The sequence below is a fragment of the Helianthus annuus genome, chromosome 2, assembly GCF_002127325.2.
Source record: "Helianthus annuus cultivar XRQ/B chromosome 2, HanXRQr2.0-SUNRISE, whole genome shotgun sequence".
NCBI lineage: Eukaryota > Viridiplantae > Streptophyta > Magnoliopsida > Asterales > Asteraceae > Helianthus > Helianthus annuus.
In genome coordinates this window covers 36,486,519-36,504,149 of record NC_035434.2, presented here as the reverse complement: position 1 = coordinate 36,504,149, position 17,631 = coordinate 36,486,519, and the positions used below count along the sequence as shown (strand labels likewise).

Below are 17,631 nucleotides of genomic sequence, written 5' to 3'. Positions count from 1 at the left end.
ACGTAGTTGTGCTTATTTTTTTCCCTATCATTCCGTTATAAGTTTTGTTAAAACGAAGTTATACTCAAAATAATGTATTTATTTGAAATCATAAAATGGTATGATGATAAACTAAACCGTTATAATGGTTTAACTTTCTAAACTACACGCTTTATTTTTAAATCACGTTTATTTTACATTATCATTTGCTCAGTTTCGACGCAACACGCGACGTAAAAAAATCTAGTATCTTATTATCTTTGGTGGTCCTCAAAGATTATTATCATACCAAGATAGATAGATATTAACAAATTCCTTCAACTAAACACATCAATTTTGCATCCACAATCCTTCATCCACATTGTCCCAATTGATCATAAACCACCCCCAAATATCATAAAACTTATGCATTCATGTTCACATTTTGGGGGTTTTTACTCTTCGATCAATTGAACAAACATGGCATCAAATTTCGACCGATGGGAGAGAGATCCATTCTTTCCTGCTGCAGAAGAAGTTCAAGAATCCGCCGATCGGTATCCCATTTTTCACAATTTCCTAAATTAGGGTTTATGAAATTATTCAATTTGTTGTTTTTATTTAAATTGTATGTGATTGAAGGATGGTGTCTACGTATAGAACGTTGATTCATGCGTCTAAGGAACCTTCTGTGTGGAATTCTGATGCTCTTCGTAGAGATTTACGAACCGCCCTTGGTACTACAAAATGGCAGGTCATTCATACCTCATTATGACTCTTAACCTCACACGACACGACACGACACAACTCGTTACAAAGTTAAACGAGCTTGGGTTTGGTTTAAACGGTTAACGGGTCAGAAACGGGTCTATTTGTGTATTGAAAACTTTAAACTCGTTTAACTAATCGTGTTAAATTGGTTAACAGGCTCACGGAACGTTTATAACCCGTTTTTCAAAACTGTATTATAGTTATTTTAAATTATTTTTAGAATATATGTTATGCATTACTATTTAAGAATTTTATGGGTTTTTGTTGATTTAAGTATGTTAGGAATTGTTCTTTAAGGATATTATAAAGGAATATTGGATTTTAATAATCTGAACTATTCGTTGTTGGTCGCCAACAGTCCAAACTTCAAAAATAACGACTCACAGTCCCAACTATTAACATATTCGCCTCCAATGGACCTAGACTAACAGAACCCTAACGCTGTTAGTCTCCGGTCGTTGGAAAAACGTGTTTTTGGTCAGAAAAAGGTTCCTAAAGGTCCGATAGAAGGTTACAAAGAGGTTTGGGACGAAAATGTTGAGTTCTCCGGCCAAAAAGTTGAGTTTTCCGGCAAAAAATGAGTTTTCCGGCGACCTTAATAATTGGGGCTTTTACTAGAAAAAGGTTCCTAAAGGCCGTAATAAGATTACAAAGAGATTTGGGACGAAAAGATCGAGTTTTCCGGCCAAAAATGTTTTTCCGGCGACTAACGGCGTTAGGGTCTATTATCCAATATTCCTATTATAAAATTGTAATTTTTTGCGACTTGTTTTTTTTTTTTTAATTTTATCTTGTTATTTGTTAACTGTTTAGGGCGGGTCATTCGTGTTATTGAACATGTTATATATAACCGTGTTAAACATGTCATGTCGTAACATGTCCGTGATCATGTTTAAGTAAGTGACACGTATTATGTATAGTTAAACAAGTCGTGTTTGTGTTCTATCGTGTCTGGCCCGTTTAACACGACTGAGACGGTTTTCCAGCCCTATTTGAGTGACGTTATTGTGATTTTTTTTTAATTATATCTTGTTATTTGTTAACCGTGCTACATGGGTCGGTTCGGGTTGGATCATTCTTGTTATTGAGTAGGTTAGATTAATTGTTTTAAACAAGGCGCATCGTAACATGTCCGTGTTCATGTTTAAGTAAATGACATATACCGTTAAACGGGTCACATTCGTGTTTAAGTAAATGATACATACAGTTAAACGGGCCGTGTTCGTGTTTAAGTAAATGACATGTACAGTTAAACGGGTCACATTCGTGTTTAGGTAAATGATACATACAGTTAAACAGGTCGTGTTCGTGTTTGGTACCTGTGTCAATTGTGTTGTGTCGTGTCCGACCCGTTTAACATGACTAAACACATTTTCCCCGCCCTAATTTGATGACGTTATTGTATGTAACTTGGTTCATGAAATTGATTATTTAGAACCTTTGCAGTTGGAGGAATTTGAAAGGGCAGTTATATCCAGTTATGACAAGAATTCTACAGATGATACAAAAGACCGACATCATGATTTCATTAATGCAATGGAGAATCAGATCTCTAGAGTTGAAAGTTCATGGAATGATTCATCGGTTTCAGCAGGGAAACCGCCACGACCATGGGTTCGCCTTGATGAACGGGAGAGAAAAGAACTTGCACTATTTCTTTCAGGGTCAAAATCACCCGGTGATGACCGACCCGCACAGAATCGATTCAATGATGAACACAGGGAAAGACGGAAACAAAAGGTATTTTGAATGTGCAACGTCTTTATTAGAAATAGAGTTAACTACCATTAACGTTTATTTGGTTTGTCCACTTATGCCATTTCAGGCCAAATTTCAAAATTGTACTATTTTTCTCCTGGCATTCTTGAAACGTGCTATTTCAGTCCAAAAAACAACCGTGCCCAATATTTATCCCACAAATAGCAAAGCTATCGGTTGGGTCTGGGGAGGGTGAGATGTAGGCACACATTACCTCTATCCATAGGGATAGAGAGACTGCTTCCAAAGAGACCTCCAACACCAAAGACAGATAGTAGACAAGCGAGAAACTTAACAAATCTAGAAACAGGGAGTTACTAAATAACAAAAGAAGTGTTGGAGAGGTAACATTGTGAAATAGAACAGATATTTCGAATCACAAGAACCCACGTAAGCATATATGAAAAAAAACACAATCAATGCAAAAATCCGCCTAGACCATAAGGAAAACTAAGCCTCTACCCCAATGCTCAGACCTAAAGAACTTACTCCTAAAAGCCCTTAACCTTGATCCTACGTCTCCATAAACCCCTATCCTAGACCATGTCCTTAGAAAGGTGTAACTCTAGCAAATCTTTCCTAATCCGCTCATCCCAAGTCATCTTGGGCATACCACGATTGCCTTTTCTTCACATGTCCAAAAAACTAAACCCGGTTAAAAAAACTCAATTAGCTTAGGGGTAAAATGGTAATTTCACGTAGATTTTTTATTTTTCTAAACATGTGTATATATATATATATATGCGTGTATAATAATAATAAAAATAATAAGAAGTTAAAAAAATGAAAAATAAACAAATGTATGTAAAATGACCATTTTACCCCTGAGCTAAGTGGGGTTATTTTTTTCGACTGAAATGGCACGTTTCGAGAATGTCAAGGAAAAAATGATACAATTTTGAAATTTGGCTTGAAATTGCATAAGTGGACAAACCACGTGGGCGTAAATGACAGTTAACTCTTAGAAGTAGCAATTATATTTGCTTTATTCATTTTGTCCAAAATAATTTGATACCTGTGAAATAATAGAATTCTTATTCTTATTATTGATATATATATAAACAAGTGCTTTCGGTCAACAGTTAAGTCTTGCCCTTAGATTACCTATTTTGACATATTGCCACTTGTAGTCTTACTAATTGACGTGTGCCCAGGTGGACGCTAAAGATAAGTTTTCAGGGCATAGAAGAACTGCAAGTGCGAGTGCAGACATCGGTTCATGGAAGATAAACGTCGATAACGACAACCTTCTTCCCGATGGAAAAATCGACAAACCCCCGAGAAAGATTCCAAGCTTTTCGGGTCTTTTAAACACGTTGGAATCTGCGTCAAAGTTTAAATGGCCAAACAACGGGTATAAAAAACTAACCCAAGAGGCTGATGATAGATCGTTAGAGACGGGACCTTTGACTAGAGTGAGTCTTTGTTTCTTACTAAAATGATTAGAATTAGAATACGTATTACGTACGCACATTTGTCGCTGATGATAATGATTTGTTATGGTTATTTAAAAAGGGTGTTGATGCAAGTAATGACGAGAGTAAAAGTCGCCAGGAATGGTCGGATTGTTATGATAAACGGCTTTATGGTTGGTATGGTGCTATTCAAAGACAAGTCCAAAGGTCGCAGTATTATATACTGTATAGTCGGCGCACCCGAACAATGTTTTGGTTTCTCATTTTCATTTGCTTGCTTGGTGAGTTCGCATATGTTATATTGTATACAATCATTTCATAAATATCAATTTTTTGTCCCGTCTTGTTTGTTGGCTTACGTTGTATTCTTCGCGCGCAGGTTTAATGGTAGTTCGTTTGATTTAAAGTGGGGCTACATGCTTTTCCCAAAGGCGACTTGGTAAACATTGTATGTCGTTTTGATATAGCAGCTATCGGCTTATTGCTCTCGTCTCCTGCCCCGTTTTGACATCCTCCATCAGTTTTGATGTAGATTGTAGTCTTGTACAAATGTTGTTTCTTAAACTTTGCTTTATGTAATGTAAATAGTAGTTTGTTTTAACATACTTGCATATAGTTTTAATTCTTTGACTATGGAGATGGTGTATGCAATGTACAATGTTTTCTGGTCGTAATTGTTTATAGCCTGTGCGTATGCCGCTATCACATAAACGTATTTTCCTCTTGCTCTCCCAAATTAGCTAAACACTAACTCAGTTAGTTTTTGCTGAGGTGGCATGTGACGTGACATTTTAAATGACAACATATGATGTGCATTTATTTAGTGACGTGGCGTTTTGATGACGTGACATCTAATGTGGCACTTTTTGAATGCTTAAACATATGTCGTCCGAGAAAATGAAAACGCGATAAAGACAAAACATATAATGGTAATATTAAATAAAATAAACTTAATACAATTTATGAAAAAACAAGTATATGATTGTCATTCTCATACATTAATAAATAAATATGCTATAGTAAAAATTGTAATATATATATATATATAATTTTTGTGGTTCTTTTCAGTGTGGTTTTCATCCTAAAGAAATTTATATAGAGATGACTACTATAGGCAGAAAAACCCCTTTTATGGGCTGGTTTAGTCCGGTTTATTGCTGATTTAAGCCAGTATAGGCCGTTTTAAGCAGTTGAGGATGTCTTTGACCGATTTATGCAGGTTTTAGCGCCTGCTCGCCTAGCCCAAAATGGCAAGATGCGTGTCTCCATTGCGCCTAATTCAGGTGGTTTTTGTGCGCCTTTGACAACTATGATTTGACCCGTATAATTTGTGTAAATAATCCAAACAAGTAAATGGGTTAAAAATTGAAATCACCATCACCATTTGTACCGCAATAACATACATTATCTCATAATTCAGAAGTAGACTTAACCAAATAGAAGTTTCTGTGAGTCAGTGGGGATAATTTAATCTCAATTCCACATGCTTGAGGTGGTGAATAAAGTTCTAAATGGATACAAGAACCTTTCAAGATGCCCGTGTCTCTTCGGTTTCACTTTTCTTATTAAACTCCACACCTTGAAAAATAACCCTGGAAGATCGGTACTTACTACCAAATCCTGCGCCGAAGCCCCATCCAAGCCCTAGCCCAACTCCACAGCCTCCACCTTCACATGCACGGGTCGTGTAAATACCATAAATTATCATTAAAAACACAACACTACTACTCTAAATATTCGTATAAAATGGTTTTGAAGGTTGCATACAGATAGATATAGTAGAGATCTCCGGACAACTTTAACTCGTTCACCTTTAAGTCTTGAACTATTATCAGAATTGTTATGGGCCGAGATTCAAAATGAGTTAAAACAACATCTAGATGGCTCCTTAAGTGTCAAGATATGAGATTAGGTAAAACGCAACTTACGCTGGGCATGTGACATTTAAAAGTTGTATCTATTATTTAAACCCGAGACCTCTGCTAGAGGGACTCGAACCCATCCCATTGCAAGTTACAAGTTACAAAACTCATGAATGAAGTGCAAGTGCATTTTGTATTGAATTAAACAGCTTACCTGCACCGAGGCCTAGGAAGTTCAAAGGCATACCTAAATCAGATACAATGTCAATCATCAGTTGGTTATGAAAATACACAACTTATGAAAACATCCAGTAAATCTAAACACTAATTTCTCAAACACCACCCCCCCCCCCCTTCCCCCCCAAAAATAAAATTACAAAAATGCCATTTCCAACAGTTTTGACAAGTAATTTGGTACAAGAATTGTGTGAGAGAGAGACCTCCGAAACCCCATCCAACGCCGAAGCCACAGCCAGCACCAAAACCTGAAAAGTGCAGGATGAATATTAACAAAGGGGCAAAAGTATTAAGGAAAAAGAAGCAAAAGTTTATTAATATTACCGAATCCAATACCGGTTCCATTGAAATTTGTAAGCACCATTTGGATTCACTGCAACAATGGGGGATCCCTACCTCTTCACGTGTGTTAACAAACAAAAGAAATATGGATTTTGATTTTTACCGTAAACTGCCAAAATGCTTTATGAGATTGGGTATTTTTGTGACTTTAGTTCAAAACTCAAATCTTATGAATCTGGGTTTTCTATGGTTTCAATTTTGTTTTCTTTTTTATTTAAAACTAGGTGTTGCCCCGCGTGCGTTGCGGGGCGATGGCCGAATAATTCTTAACCAATTAAAAAACAGTATCATAGTTTTGTTTGAAAGAAAAAGTAAAATGAGTGTTAGGCAGCTCGTTGACACGATTTTTAGCTGCGGCAAAGTCATATTTTTATTTTTACTTGGGGAAAAATCAAAATTTTTCCCTACGGTAAAATCCTAATTTTTAGCTAGGGGAAAACCATATTTTTATTTTGCAGTGGGGGCAAAAAAACGTAATTTTGAATTAAGGGTGATATCGTAATTTTGAACCGAGGGGAAAATCGTAAATTTTAGTAGGGGGCAAAAGCATAATTTTATTTTGAACTGGAGGCAAAGACGTAATTTTAAACTAGGGGCAAAACCGTAATTTTAAAGTGGGTATACAATAATAAACTGGTGTAAAATCGTAATTTTGAGCCGGGGGGAAAAACAAAATTATATTTTGAACTGGGGCGAAAACGTAATTTTGGCTGAGGGTAAAAGCATAATTTCTTTACCGAGGGCGAAATCGTATTTTCGGTTTAGCTGGGTGTAAAGTAATATTTTTATTTTTAACCGAGGGAAAATCATAATTTTGAACCGAGGGTAAAATCGTAATTTTGAGGTATGGGAAAACCATAATTTTATTTTTAGTTGGGGCAAAAAAGTAATTTTAAACTGAGGGTGAAATCGTAATTTTGAACCGAGGGAAAAATCGTAATTTTGAGCTAGGGGCAAAAGCATAATTTTTTTTTGAACTGGGGGTGAAGAAAAAATTTAAACTGGGGGCAAAACCGTAAATTTAAAGTGGATGTAAAATAAAAAGATGAGGGTAAAATCGTAATTTTTTTTTACCGATGGCAAAATCGTAATTTTGAACTGCTGGCAAAAGGGTTATTATATTTTTAAGTTGGGAGAAAAGCGTAATTTTAAACTGGGGGCAAAACGGTAATTTTAAAGTGTGTAAAATAATAAACTAGTTGGTCCAATAGGGAAGTGCCGGCCACCCATTTCGACCAATGGCAGGGAAACACTATTCCCTGCCATGGTATATGTATATGTTGAATAATTAAAATCTGATCAGATATTTCAGTTAACATTCAGCTTTTCTGTCTTCCCCCCTTTTAATGAAGGGAAAAATTAGGGGTGTTTAGAAAAAACCGTAACCAAATAAAAACCGTAAACCGTAACCGTAACCAAATAAACCGACCCGAATAACGAATTCGGTTTTTTGTTTGGTTTCTAACCGAAACCGAATTGTGAATATGGTTTTTGGTTCGGTTTATGGATCCACATTTTATTTTATTTGGTTTATTCAGTTTATTTGGATAACCGAATAAAGCATTTAACTTAATTAATTAATAAATAAAAGTAATAATATTTTATAAACCATATATAATTTATTAGCCCAAATTAGTTATTTTTTATGCAGCCAAAAATACCAAATGTAAATCTAAAACCCCAACTCAAAACCACTCTTTAAGTCATCCGATAGTTCTATGATCTATGTTTTGAAACTTTAACTTTGTCGTTGTGTCTACATCTACTTTATGGATGTGTTTGTTTTATTTCGCAATGAAACTTTCTTGTATTCATATATTGTTAGGTGTAAATTAGTTGCGATGTTCGGAAGTTGGAACACAAACATAAATATAAATTAGGAAAAAAAGTAGTTAAATACAATTTGGTTAGATTTGGTTTATTTGGTTTCTAACTGAAACCAAACCGAATTGAATTTGGTTTGGTTTGGATCGGTTTGCATATTCCTTATTTATTTTGGTTTGGTTTGGTTTGGTTTTTGGTTTGGGGTACAAAATTTTGAAAACCGAATAAACCGAACCGAATAAACCAAATAAACCATAAACTGAACCGATAAACACCCCTAGGAAAAATGGTCTTTTAATGTAACAAAATAAAAAAAATCTGACAATTTTGCCATTCATTAAAGTGGAGGAAAAAGACAGAAAAGCTGGCTGTTAACTGAAAAATCTGACTAGATTTTGATTTTGGATGAAAATGGCAACAAAATTGAAATCACAAGGATCCAGATTCAAAAGGTTTGAGTTTTGGAGTAAAGTGTCAAAAGTGACCAAACCTCAGGGACCATTTTGACAGTTTACTCTTATCTAAATTTCAAGTTTTCATTTGCCCATGTTAGCACCCTAGGATGAAAAATTTAGGGATAAGTATTTCAGTGGTACTGTTATCGAAAAATACTGGTATCGTACTGATTAAATTTCAACCAACTATATGGTGTTTTCGGAATCGGGATTTTACCGATTTTTACCTTTAAACACCATACCATACCTGTCAGGGGCGGACCTACATGAGAGGTTGGGCGGGCGGGCGCCCCCCTTAAAAAAGAAAAGTTTAGTTTATTTTTTTAGGCTAAAATCCTGATTGCACCCTTAAACATTTGTAATCACACCCCTTAATTGCAAAAACTGATATATGTGACTCGATTTTTTTCTTCGGGAAGTGACGCCGGTCGTCGGAAGGTACCTGCAAATGAAATGAAGAAGAAGACCATCGTTTGAAACTTGAATGGGTTTTCCTATTATAGTTTTAAAAGTTATGAAATTTTATTTTTTTGTTTGCTTTTCTAAGGCCTGCAGCAAAAGCCTACAACCTTTGTAGGTTAGACCTATCCTTATTTGGTTATCTAAAAGATTCACAAAATTACGAATTAATTCTGTTTAACTATCTAATTTAAGTTTTTTGTGGACTCTTTATTTGATTAACATAATTCGGTCTGTTATATATATTAGATATAAATATAACATATAATACATATATTTTTATAAATTAGTTACATTCTTTGTATTTTAGAAAGAATAATATACAAATAAAACATAAAATATTGTAGTACATAGTGTATCATGTTCAAAAAAGGGATCTTTATTGTGATCAGTTTGACCCACTTGAACTGTTAAACTGACCTGAAAATTTATATATCCGATTCTATGAAATTGAGGCATCTAGAGATAGTGACTCTATTGGAATAAATTCCTGGATCAGCCCTTGTCGGAGGTTTTTTAGCAACGTTGAAGAGCTATGCAAGTAGATTTTTACGACCCGACCCGAACCGAGCCGAACGGAACCGGACAAAAAAAGTATTATCTGGCGATAAAAAGACCCTTTAAAATTCCGCACCCCATGAAAAGAATTTCTAGGTCCTCCACTCATACCTGTATCGATACCCACATTTGACGAACTTGTGGATAGGTATCTTTTGGTATATGTATTGGTATCGATCTTATCGCTAATAAAATTTCAAAGCTTTATGCTCTTGTGTGTGTGTGTGAGGGGGAGCTTGCCTCATAGGACTCACACTCAATAGAACACGATGCCGAGGTGTGAGCGAGAGCCTTGAAAAGCACGACCATGATTACATTTTTCACTGTCAAATCAGTACTACGTAGGGTCAATTATCCTCAATTGGTAAGGGTGTGGTTTTCACTGGCCATGCTATTCTAATTGTCACGTCTTTTTTAGTTTTAAATGCAAACTTTCAAAAGGTGTATGACTCGGTTAATTGGAGCTGTCTCTTGAATAATCTTAAGGCAATGAATTTCCCTCCTCTTTGGAGTAAATGGATAGAGTGTGTTTTGAAGTCGGGCAAAGCTTCGGTGCTCGTCAACGGTGTCACACCCTGTCTTTTGCGGAAGCGTATGATGTGTGACTAGCTTGTTATCATTGCATTCGATCATAATAAACAACTACATGATTTAAAACGATGTTCATCCATTCGGAAAATTTTGAGGATCACAAACACTTGTCATTTAAGTTTTAAAACACAACCTTCATCTAGGTTACAATTCAACAAAAGTGGATGACATCTAAACTTGTAGTCTACTTCTAGTTACAACACTTGCGCCCAAGATCCATCCTGTCACCTGAAATACATGTAATTTTGGAAAACATCAACACAAAGTTGAGCGAGTTCATGCGTTTTGCATACCGAGTATGAAAACATGGTATGTATCTTGTATAAATAAAGTATTCTTGCAAAAATCAAGTTTTCTTGTGTACACCACGTACTAATTGAATGTTTGTACAAAGACATTTCGGCATGTGAGGACATATGGAGCATTAGTGTTGGCTCCTTTAAGGCATGTGAGGACTTATGGAGCATTAGTGTTGGCTCCTTTAACTATGTCGATTACCCTCGACTGTGTCGATTAACCTCGACTGTGTCAATTTCCCTTGACTGTGTCGATTACCCTCGACTGTGTCGATTTACCTCGACTGTGTCGATTTACCTCGACTGGGACACCGTAGCACTCAAGAGGTCACATAAGGACCATGAGTGGGGCTCGGCCGTACCCGTTAGATCTAACCCTCGTCCCTAATTACTGAATGTTTTTAATGGCTTGGTACTAGTTTTCACCAAGACTTTATGGCATTTTTAGTATTAAGTCTATGCTCACATGATCTAGTAATTTCTAGGCATTTCTTAAAGCACATCATACTTGGTTCTCGTTCTCACCAAGTGTGCTTCTCGTATTTTTGTATTCTCGATTCGTATTGCACTCGGTACTCGTTCTCACCAAGAGTGCTTCTTGTATTTTTACTACTTGTAAAAAAATTATAATATTTGTAACATGTATTTCACCCCCGAGAGTTATAAAACCAAAAACAGTTAAAGAAAAGGGGGAGCATGAACTCACAACTTTGCGTTCCTGAGTCGTAAACTTCACCGGAGTTGCTTATCTAGCGTCGTGACCTAAACGCGTTTTATTAACGTTAGTCACTAGACTTGTATCGCACAAGTGCAAGTCACTATCTTTTGTATTTGTGTTCTTGTGTTAAAAATATTTATATTTTTAACTACTTGTCTTATATCATTTTCTCAAAAATAAATATACGTATCTTGTATTTTGCACCCGAATTATGTATTTTGTCCAAGTAATATATTTTCATAAATATATCCTCTTGTATGTGTCTAAGCATGTTGTATGTGTATTTTCATGTTTATACTCCTCATGAGTATTTAGTGTATCTTTACGTCTCAATACGCTAGCACATATAACACATACTATATACACTTAGCACAAAAGTTGGTGATAAAATAATATATATTTTTCTCTCAAAAATATACATATTTATATCCACTTTTATTTTTGAAGAAATCCTCATTTCTTATCACCAAAAATTAGGGAAACCTTGGTAATACCTTTAAATACATTTTTAGGGAATAAGTTCTTCAAAAACTTATATTTTTCTAAGTGTCAAAATTTATAAAAATTTTGACAGAGTTTCCCCTAAAAATGGAGGTTTCCCATGTTTTCAAAACATGTGTTTATTTTCTTTTAAATCGTCAACAATCATCAACAACAATTATCAACAATAATCATCAACAACAATTATCAACAATAATCATCAACAACAATCATCAACAATAATCATCAACAACAATCACTAATTTTCCCCATTTCATGAACTTGCATATTTACAAAAATGTGTAGTAATTTACTAGCACATTTAGTAAGTCTTGTTATCTTTAAAAATAAGTTTAATTTCTAAAAAAAAAAAAAAAAAAAAAAAAAACTTTATTTTTAAAGAATATTAAGTTCCACAACTTCTAGTCGGTTTTTACGAAAATTATTTCTTTGTTAAAACTTTTGTTACACTAGTGTTCGCACACTTGTTTGATCACAAAAAAATCACTTTTGTTTGTGTAAGATCCGGATTAGAACATGTGATTTCTTTTGACGCTTGGTCTTTTGAAAATACCACTTGTGGACACATAGATCGGCTAGTTTTAGACACTATTTCATAAGTAAAAATACTTTTACACAAGTTCATGTTTCTTGTGTGGTAGAGTTTCACCTTTTAACCCTTGCACCATTTCAAACAAGCCTATGTCAAGATCCATGATCTTAACCAAACAGGGTTAAATGATGATCCGAGCTACCACAACGTAGATCGGGCCTAAATAATCACAAATTTCAATTACTACAACATTTACACAACTAGTGAGCTTTTAACCATCATTTTTCATGTTTTTAGTAGACTTTAATGCACCATTTTGTAAGATTTCGAGTTTTAATCATTACACATCACATTAACCACTTCAAAATAGCTCAAGAATGTGTTTTAAGCAACATACCACTAGCTCGAGGCTAGGGAAGTATCTAGACGCGAATGTGGTGGATAAAAGCTAGAGAAAGAGGTCCTTCGAGCTCCGAGTGCACCAAGCCTTCTTATGCGTGACACTTGACACTTGTATGATGTTGGAATGTGAAGAACAAAATCGAAAAATATGATGGATGATCAAGGGGTGTTCGGCCGAAAGTTTTTGAGGGAGAGGAGAGAGTAGTTTTGTGGTGTTGGGTGGTGAATTGTCTAGTGTGCCATCTCAAGGTATTTATAGACATTCCATATGGCATATTCCTAGCATATTCCTGGCATATTCCTGGAATATTCCTAGCATATTCCTGGCATATTCCTGGAATATTCCTAGCATATTCCTGGCATATTCCTGGCATATTCCTGGAATATTCCTAGCATATTCCTAGCATATTCTTTGGAATATTCCTAGCATATTCCTAGCATATTCCTGGAATATTCTTAGCATATTCCTAGCATATTCTTGGAATATTCCTAGCATATTCCTAGCATATTCCTGGAATATTCTTAGCATATTTCTAGCATATTACTGGAATATTCCTAGGTTTTCTGCGTTGTCTGCGTTTTGCAGTGTAAGCACTGTGTCGCGTAGGAACACACGGTACGTGCTTAAACTTGAAAAATAACGTTTTTAAGCGTTTTAATTTATTTTTCAACATGAACCTGATTAAAATAAAATTTTAATCATAACAGAATATTTGTGGGATTAAATATTATCCGGGCGGCCATCAACGTTCGTTTCGCAGTTTTGTCGCAATTAGTTCTGCTCTTAAAGTGTGTTTCGGGTGCTTTTTAGTGCTTATTTTTGCTTTCATATAGCATATATATTAAACCCTTGTATGTACTCTTGGGTTTTAATGTATTTTTGTTATTGGACCTACACCTAGGCTCCAATTTTATTGTCTGACTGCTTTCTGCAGTTCCGTTGACACAGTGTGTCTTACCGGTGAGTTTACTAATATTTTTGACGCAACGCTCTCGTTTTTGCATAAAGCAATATTTTGTAGTATAAAACGTACATGAATTCACTTGTATGGAATTCAGAAACTTATTTCTCTTGTAAACTAGATCATGTATGTTCATTAAGGCACAAATCACTGTTCATTTAGTGTACGGAATGTACGGAAAAGTGACGGTTGTCACAGTCTCCCCCCGTTAAAAGAATTTCGTCCCGAAATTCAAGCGATGCCATCGGTCGCAGGGGAGTTGTGAAACCAATATGGTCACTTATATTTGAAACACGTCTTTGTGTTCTCATGTCATGTATTTTATCATGCTCAAGTAAATCAATCATGTCTTTTCTGCATTTGGTGGACTCTTGGTCCGAAACCTCAACAGGTTGTATAGTATATCATTGACGTGAATCTTATTTGTGGGAACTATGACTGTTCCTTGCGTCAGACTCCTCTAAAGACTAGACACATGAATGTGTCGCGATCACTACTGATCTTTTTCTGGAAGCTTCATCTTGTGAACAATGGTTCTGATCCCTACACCGGGGATTCAATCTTTTCGTTTTCCAATTCACACTACGCCCTTTCTAGGCGCGGCTCTCAATTTAGTCGTGCTTCTTGTCTCAAATTCTTACGATTTCTGCCTCTCATCGGCGTAATCTTTCTGTGTTCTGCGGGCTGTCTTGATATAATCGCATATATGAACGACCTTGCCTCTATATTTTTCCTGGACCATCTCGGCCAGTTGATCCATTATTCCCGGTCTCCGTTCAACACAACGGGAATTGACTCATTACGTTCCATCTAAAGCTTTACACAAAGCGGTTTAGACGGCGGCGTGATAAATACTGTTGTAGGAAGACTCTACTAAGGGTAAGTGAGTGTTCCAACTTTTTATCAAAGTTTATCACACAAGCACGCATCTTGTTCATACAGTCTGCATCGTTCAACAACTCAGTTCATATTCGAGTTCTTACGATCATCGGTGTGCTGCAATCCCTTGCGATCAGTAAAGATCGTGCAACGTTTTCTTTCAGGTAATAACGCCCAGTTTGCTGCGCGCAATGACTGTTCCTATCTCAAGGGTTCTTCTCATGATTCCTTAATCAATGTGCCACGTATGTAATGTCGTGGTCTTGTTGCATCGGCGTACAATCGAGACTTTGTCGAGAGGCGTCACATAATTGCAACTCTAGCTCCTTAGCTCTTGGTTGCAGGGTTGGCATGAATCTCGTTCTTATCCATCATGGATCTGAAAGTTCTCACTTCGCGAATTCGAAATCCGCTTTTCGTCATCATAGCGCTTAACTGTTCTTTCTCTAAGAGTTGCAAGGTAAATTGCAGTTGTTGCTCACGACCTTCCTTGGTCATTGGCCATATGAGAATGTAGTCAATAAGTATATGGCTTATCCAGGTATGGCTTACACGTTCGATTTCATGAGGTCCATGAATATTGTCGATGCATGTGTTAGGCCAAATGGTACGACAAGGAACTCGTAACTTCCAAAGCGAGTCCTAAAGGTCGTTTCAGGGACACTTCCTTCTGGTATACACAGTCATGGACATCCTGTCCTCAAGTTAATCCTTGGGTGGCAGCTAGGATCTTATGATTTTGTCTGTTTATGTTGCCAGTCGTTGGCAAAGGATTCTGATTCTCAATTCTCAGGAATTTACGCAAAATGGAACTGCCAACTTTCTCCTCATATCCCTAACTAAAGGCGTCATGTCCTTAACTTCCTCTGTCTGGTAGCTCTTGCAGTTACGTCCGGAGCTCATGCTTTACGGACGAAGTTAGTCGGTAAGACATTATTCGACACTGGTGCTGCTCTTGGCACGTGGTTTATCCTAAACTTCTCTTGACGCTGCGAAGGGGCATTTCTGGCAAGTCTTTTGAAAAGGCTACTAGAACTTCTTCCATCGCGGGGATGTTCCCAGGTTCTGCAGTCTACTCAGAGGCATTTCTATGCCTCTTCGACCAATGAAGGATGTCGTAGATCTGCCGCCTTATGGGGTCTAGCATCCTTGCGCCTATTACAGTAAAGTTGGGTTTCATCATTCGCACGAGGGATGCGTCTGATTTTCTCGTATTGACGACTTCAGCTGCATACTTGGATTTCCGATCCATGCTGATTATTATGACCTCACGAGTCAATGGTAACAGAAGGTTACGGCCCTCTGAGTGCCTAATCACGATCCTTAATCGCTTCGACTGTTTAAGCTATCCTTCTATATGCCCATTTCTAAAGAATACGGGACGTCTATCTTACTTGAGACTAGGCCAAGAAGTTTCTTAAGTTCTAAGCATGCAAGGTTAAGGTTGATGCCAGTATTAGAAATAGATGCATAAGGGTGGTTAATAGGGAACGTACCCGTAACCGCATCTGGATCCTAGCGTGGTTCACGAGTTTCGATCGTGAAAACCCTTCCTTGCTTGTTTCTTCTTTGGGCAATCTTTCCTAAAGTGCCCTGCTTCACCACATTTGTAGCAACCGGGTATTCTCTTATTTCTTCCATCTGGGTCCTTCGCCCAACAGGCGTCCCTGTTGTGCCCTTCTTTTCCACACTTTCCACACCTAGGCTTCAGACATCGACCTTTATGGTGAAAAGTGCATTCTCTGCACCTCGGCTTAGTCCCCGAGTAAACATTACCACCTGCCCTATTAATGGCTCCATCAGTGCTCCTGCCATGTGGCGAATTCACTTTCTTTCTTTTGTTTGCTTTAGAGCTTCCATAGTTGAGTTGGGTGCTCATCTTTAGGTTTGAGGACTTCCTCTTCTTGTTGCTTGACGACTCCACATGAGTCTCTTTCTTGTTATCCTCAGATTCCGAAAATTTTCCCGCACGTAGAGCCTCTTCAGTAAGGGTGACACTCATATCGATAGCCTCTGTGATGGTTGAGGGTTTTGAGGTAGTAACCATGCCCCTAATCTGGGGTGCAAGTCCCCAAATGAATCGTTCTATCCTCTTGAATTCCGGTTTGACTAGGTAGGGGACGACCCTAGACAAGTCGTGAAATCGCTGGACGTATTCAGGAATCTTCGGTCCGTCCATTTTCAAATTCCAGAACTCCACCTCAAGCTTCTGGATTTCAGTCCTAGAACAGTATTTCTTTTCCATCATTTCCTTGAGCTCGTCCCAGCTCAGTGCATAAGCAGCATCTGCACCAAGGGTCTGAACCTGAAGGTTCCACCATGAGAGTGCGCCATCCAGAAATAACCCTGAGATATAGGTAACGCTTTGTTGGGGTGAACAGTTACTCATTCTTAGAACTGAGTCCGTCTTTTCTGTCCAACGAACAAATGCAACGGCACCTCCTGTGCCATCAAAATTCAAAGGCTTGCAGTCCAGGAACTGTTTATAGGTGCAGCCAGTTGGAGGGTTATTCTCAGTCGTGCCATTGATGTGCTTAGAGCGGAGGGCTTCATGTCGTGCAATTGCCTGCGAGATGCATTCTTGCAGCTCGGCTTCTGTTCTTGGTAGCGTACTGGTGTTTGTGTCTCGCCTGGGCGGCATTCCCTTCTGCCAAAACGGTATGAAGTAGGTTAGGCAACATTCCAGGTGTCTATGAGGTACATAGCACCATAAGCCATTATGTAATCACCCAATTTCACATGTATACATAAATACTCAATGTATGAGCGGGAAACAGTTACTGAGCCTTCACTTAGGCTTGCCAACTTGGCTTAAAACGAACTTGAGGTTACATTGCCTCGGTCATTTAGGTTTCAGTTATTTCCCGCTACATTGGTTTTCTTAGGTTTTTGGCTTTACTGGGGCGTACATTTTCCCTTAGAGGGGGTTGCTCGTGTATGGGTGATAGAGAGTGCAAAGTCGCTGAATCTCTTGAATGTTTCTCATCTTCACTTGCTTAAATGTCGTTTTCCTCAAACGTCTCGTACGCAGGTAGAAGTGTCAGTCACGAAGTAGGCTGAGACAGGCTTCCTACTTTCTTACGTGCTAAAGCACTGATCTATGTGATGTTC

General features: G+C 37.4%; 2 protein-coding genes across 3 annotated transcripts; one reads left to right on the top strand and one right to left on the bottom strand.

Annotated features, from left to right (window-relative positions):
• The first annotated feature begins 268 nt into the window (after nt 1-268).
• On the top strand, nt 269-4,576 carry LOC110943919. The gene is made up of 6 exons (XM_022185652.2): nt 269-515; nt 601-712; nt 2,176-2,469; nt 3,642-3,902; nt 4,003-4,183; nt 4,282-4,576. The coding sequence occupies exons 1-6, from the start codon at nt 439-441 to the stop codon at nt 4,305-4,307; spliced, it is 951 nt and encodes a 316-aa protein (XP_022041344.1). The 5' UTR covers nt 269-438; the 3' UTR covers nt 4,308-4,576.
• Nucleotides 4,577-5,256: 680 nt separating this feature from the next.
• LOC110943911 (protein TRIGALACTOSYLDIACYLGLYCEROL 5, chloroplastic) lies at nt 5,257-6,464 on the bottom strand. 2 transcript variants are annotated; one of them, XM_035986373.1, is made up of 5 exons: nt 6,326-6,464; nt 6,205-6,249; nt 5,979-6,011; nt 5,670-5,727; nt 5,436-5,570 (listed from the first exon to the last, which is right to left on the bottom strand). In XM_035986373.1, the coding sequence occupies exons 1-5, from the start codon at nt 6,363-6,365 to the stop codon at nt 5,513-5,515; spliced, it is 234 nt and encodes a 77-aa protein (XP_035842266.1). In that variant the 5' UTR covers nt 6,366-6,464; the 3' UTR covers nt 5,436-5,512. The 2 variants fall into 2 exon arrangements, with proteins under 2 accessions (XP_022041336.1, XP_035842266.1); XM_022185644.2 differs by lacking the exon at nt 5,670-5,727 and having other exon boundaries at nt 5,257-5,570; nt 6,326-6,462.
• Between the last annotated feature and the right edge of the window lie 11,167 nt (nt 6,465-17,631).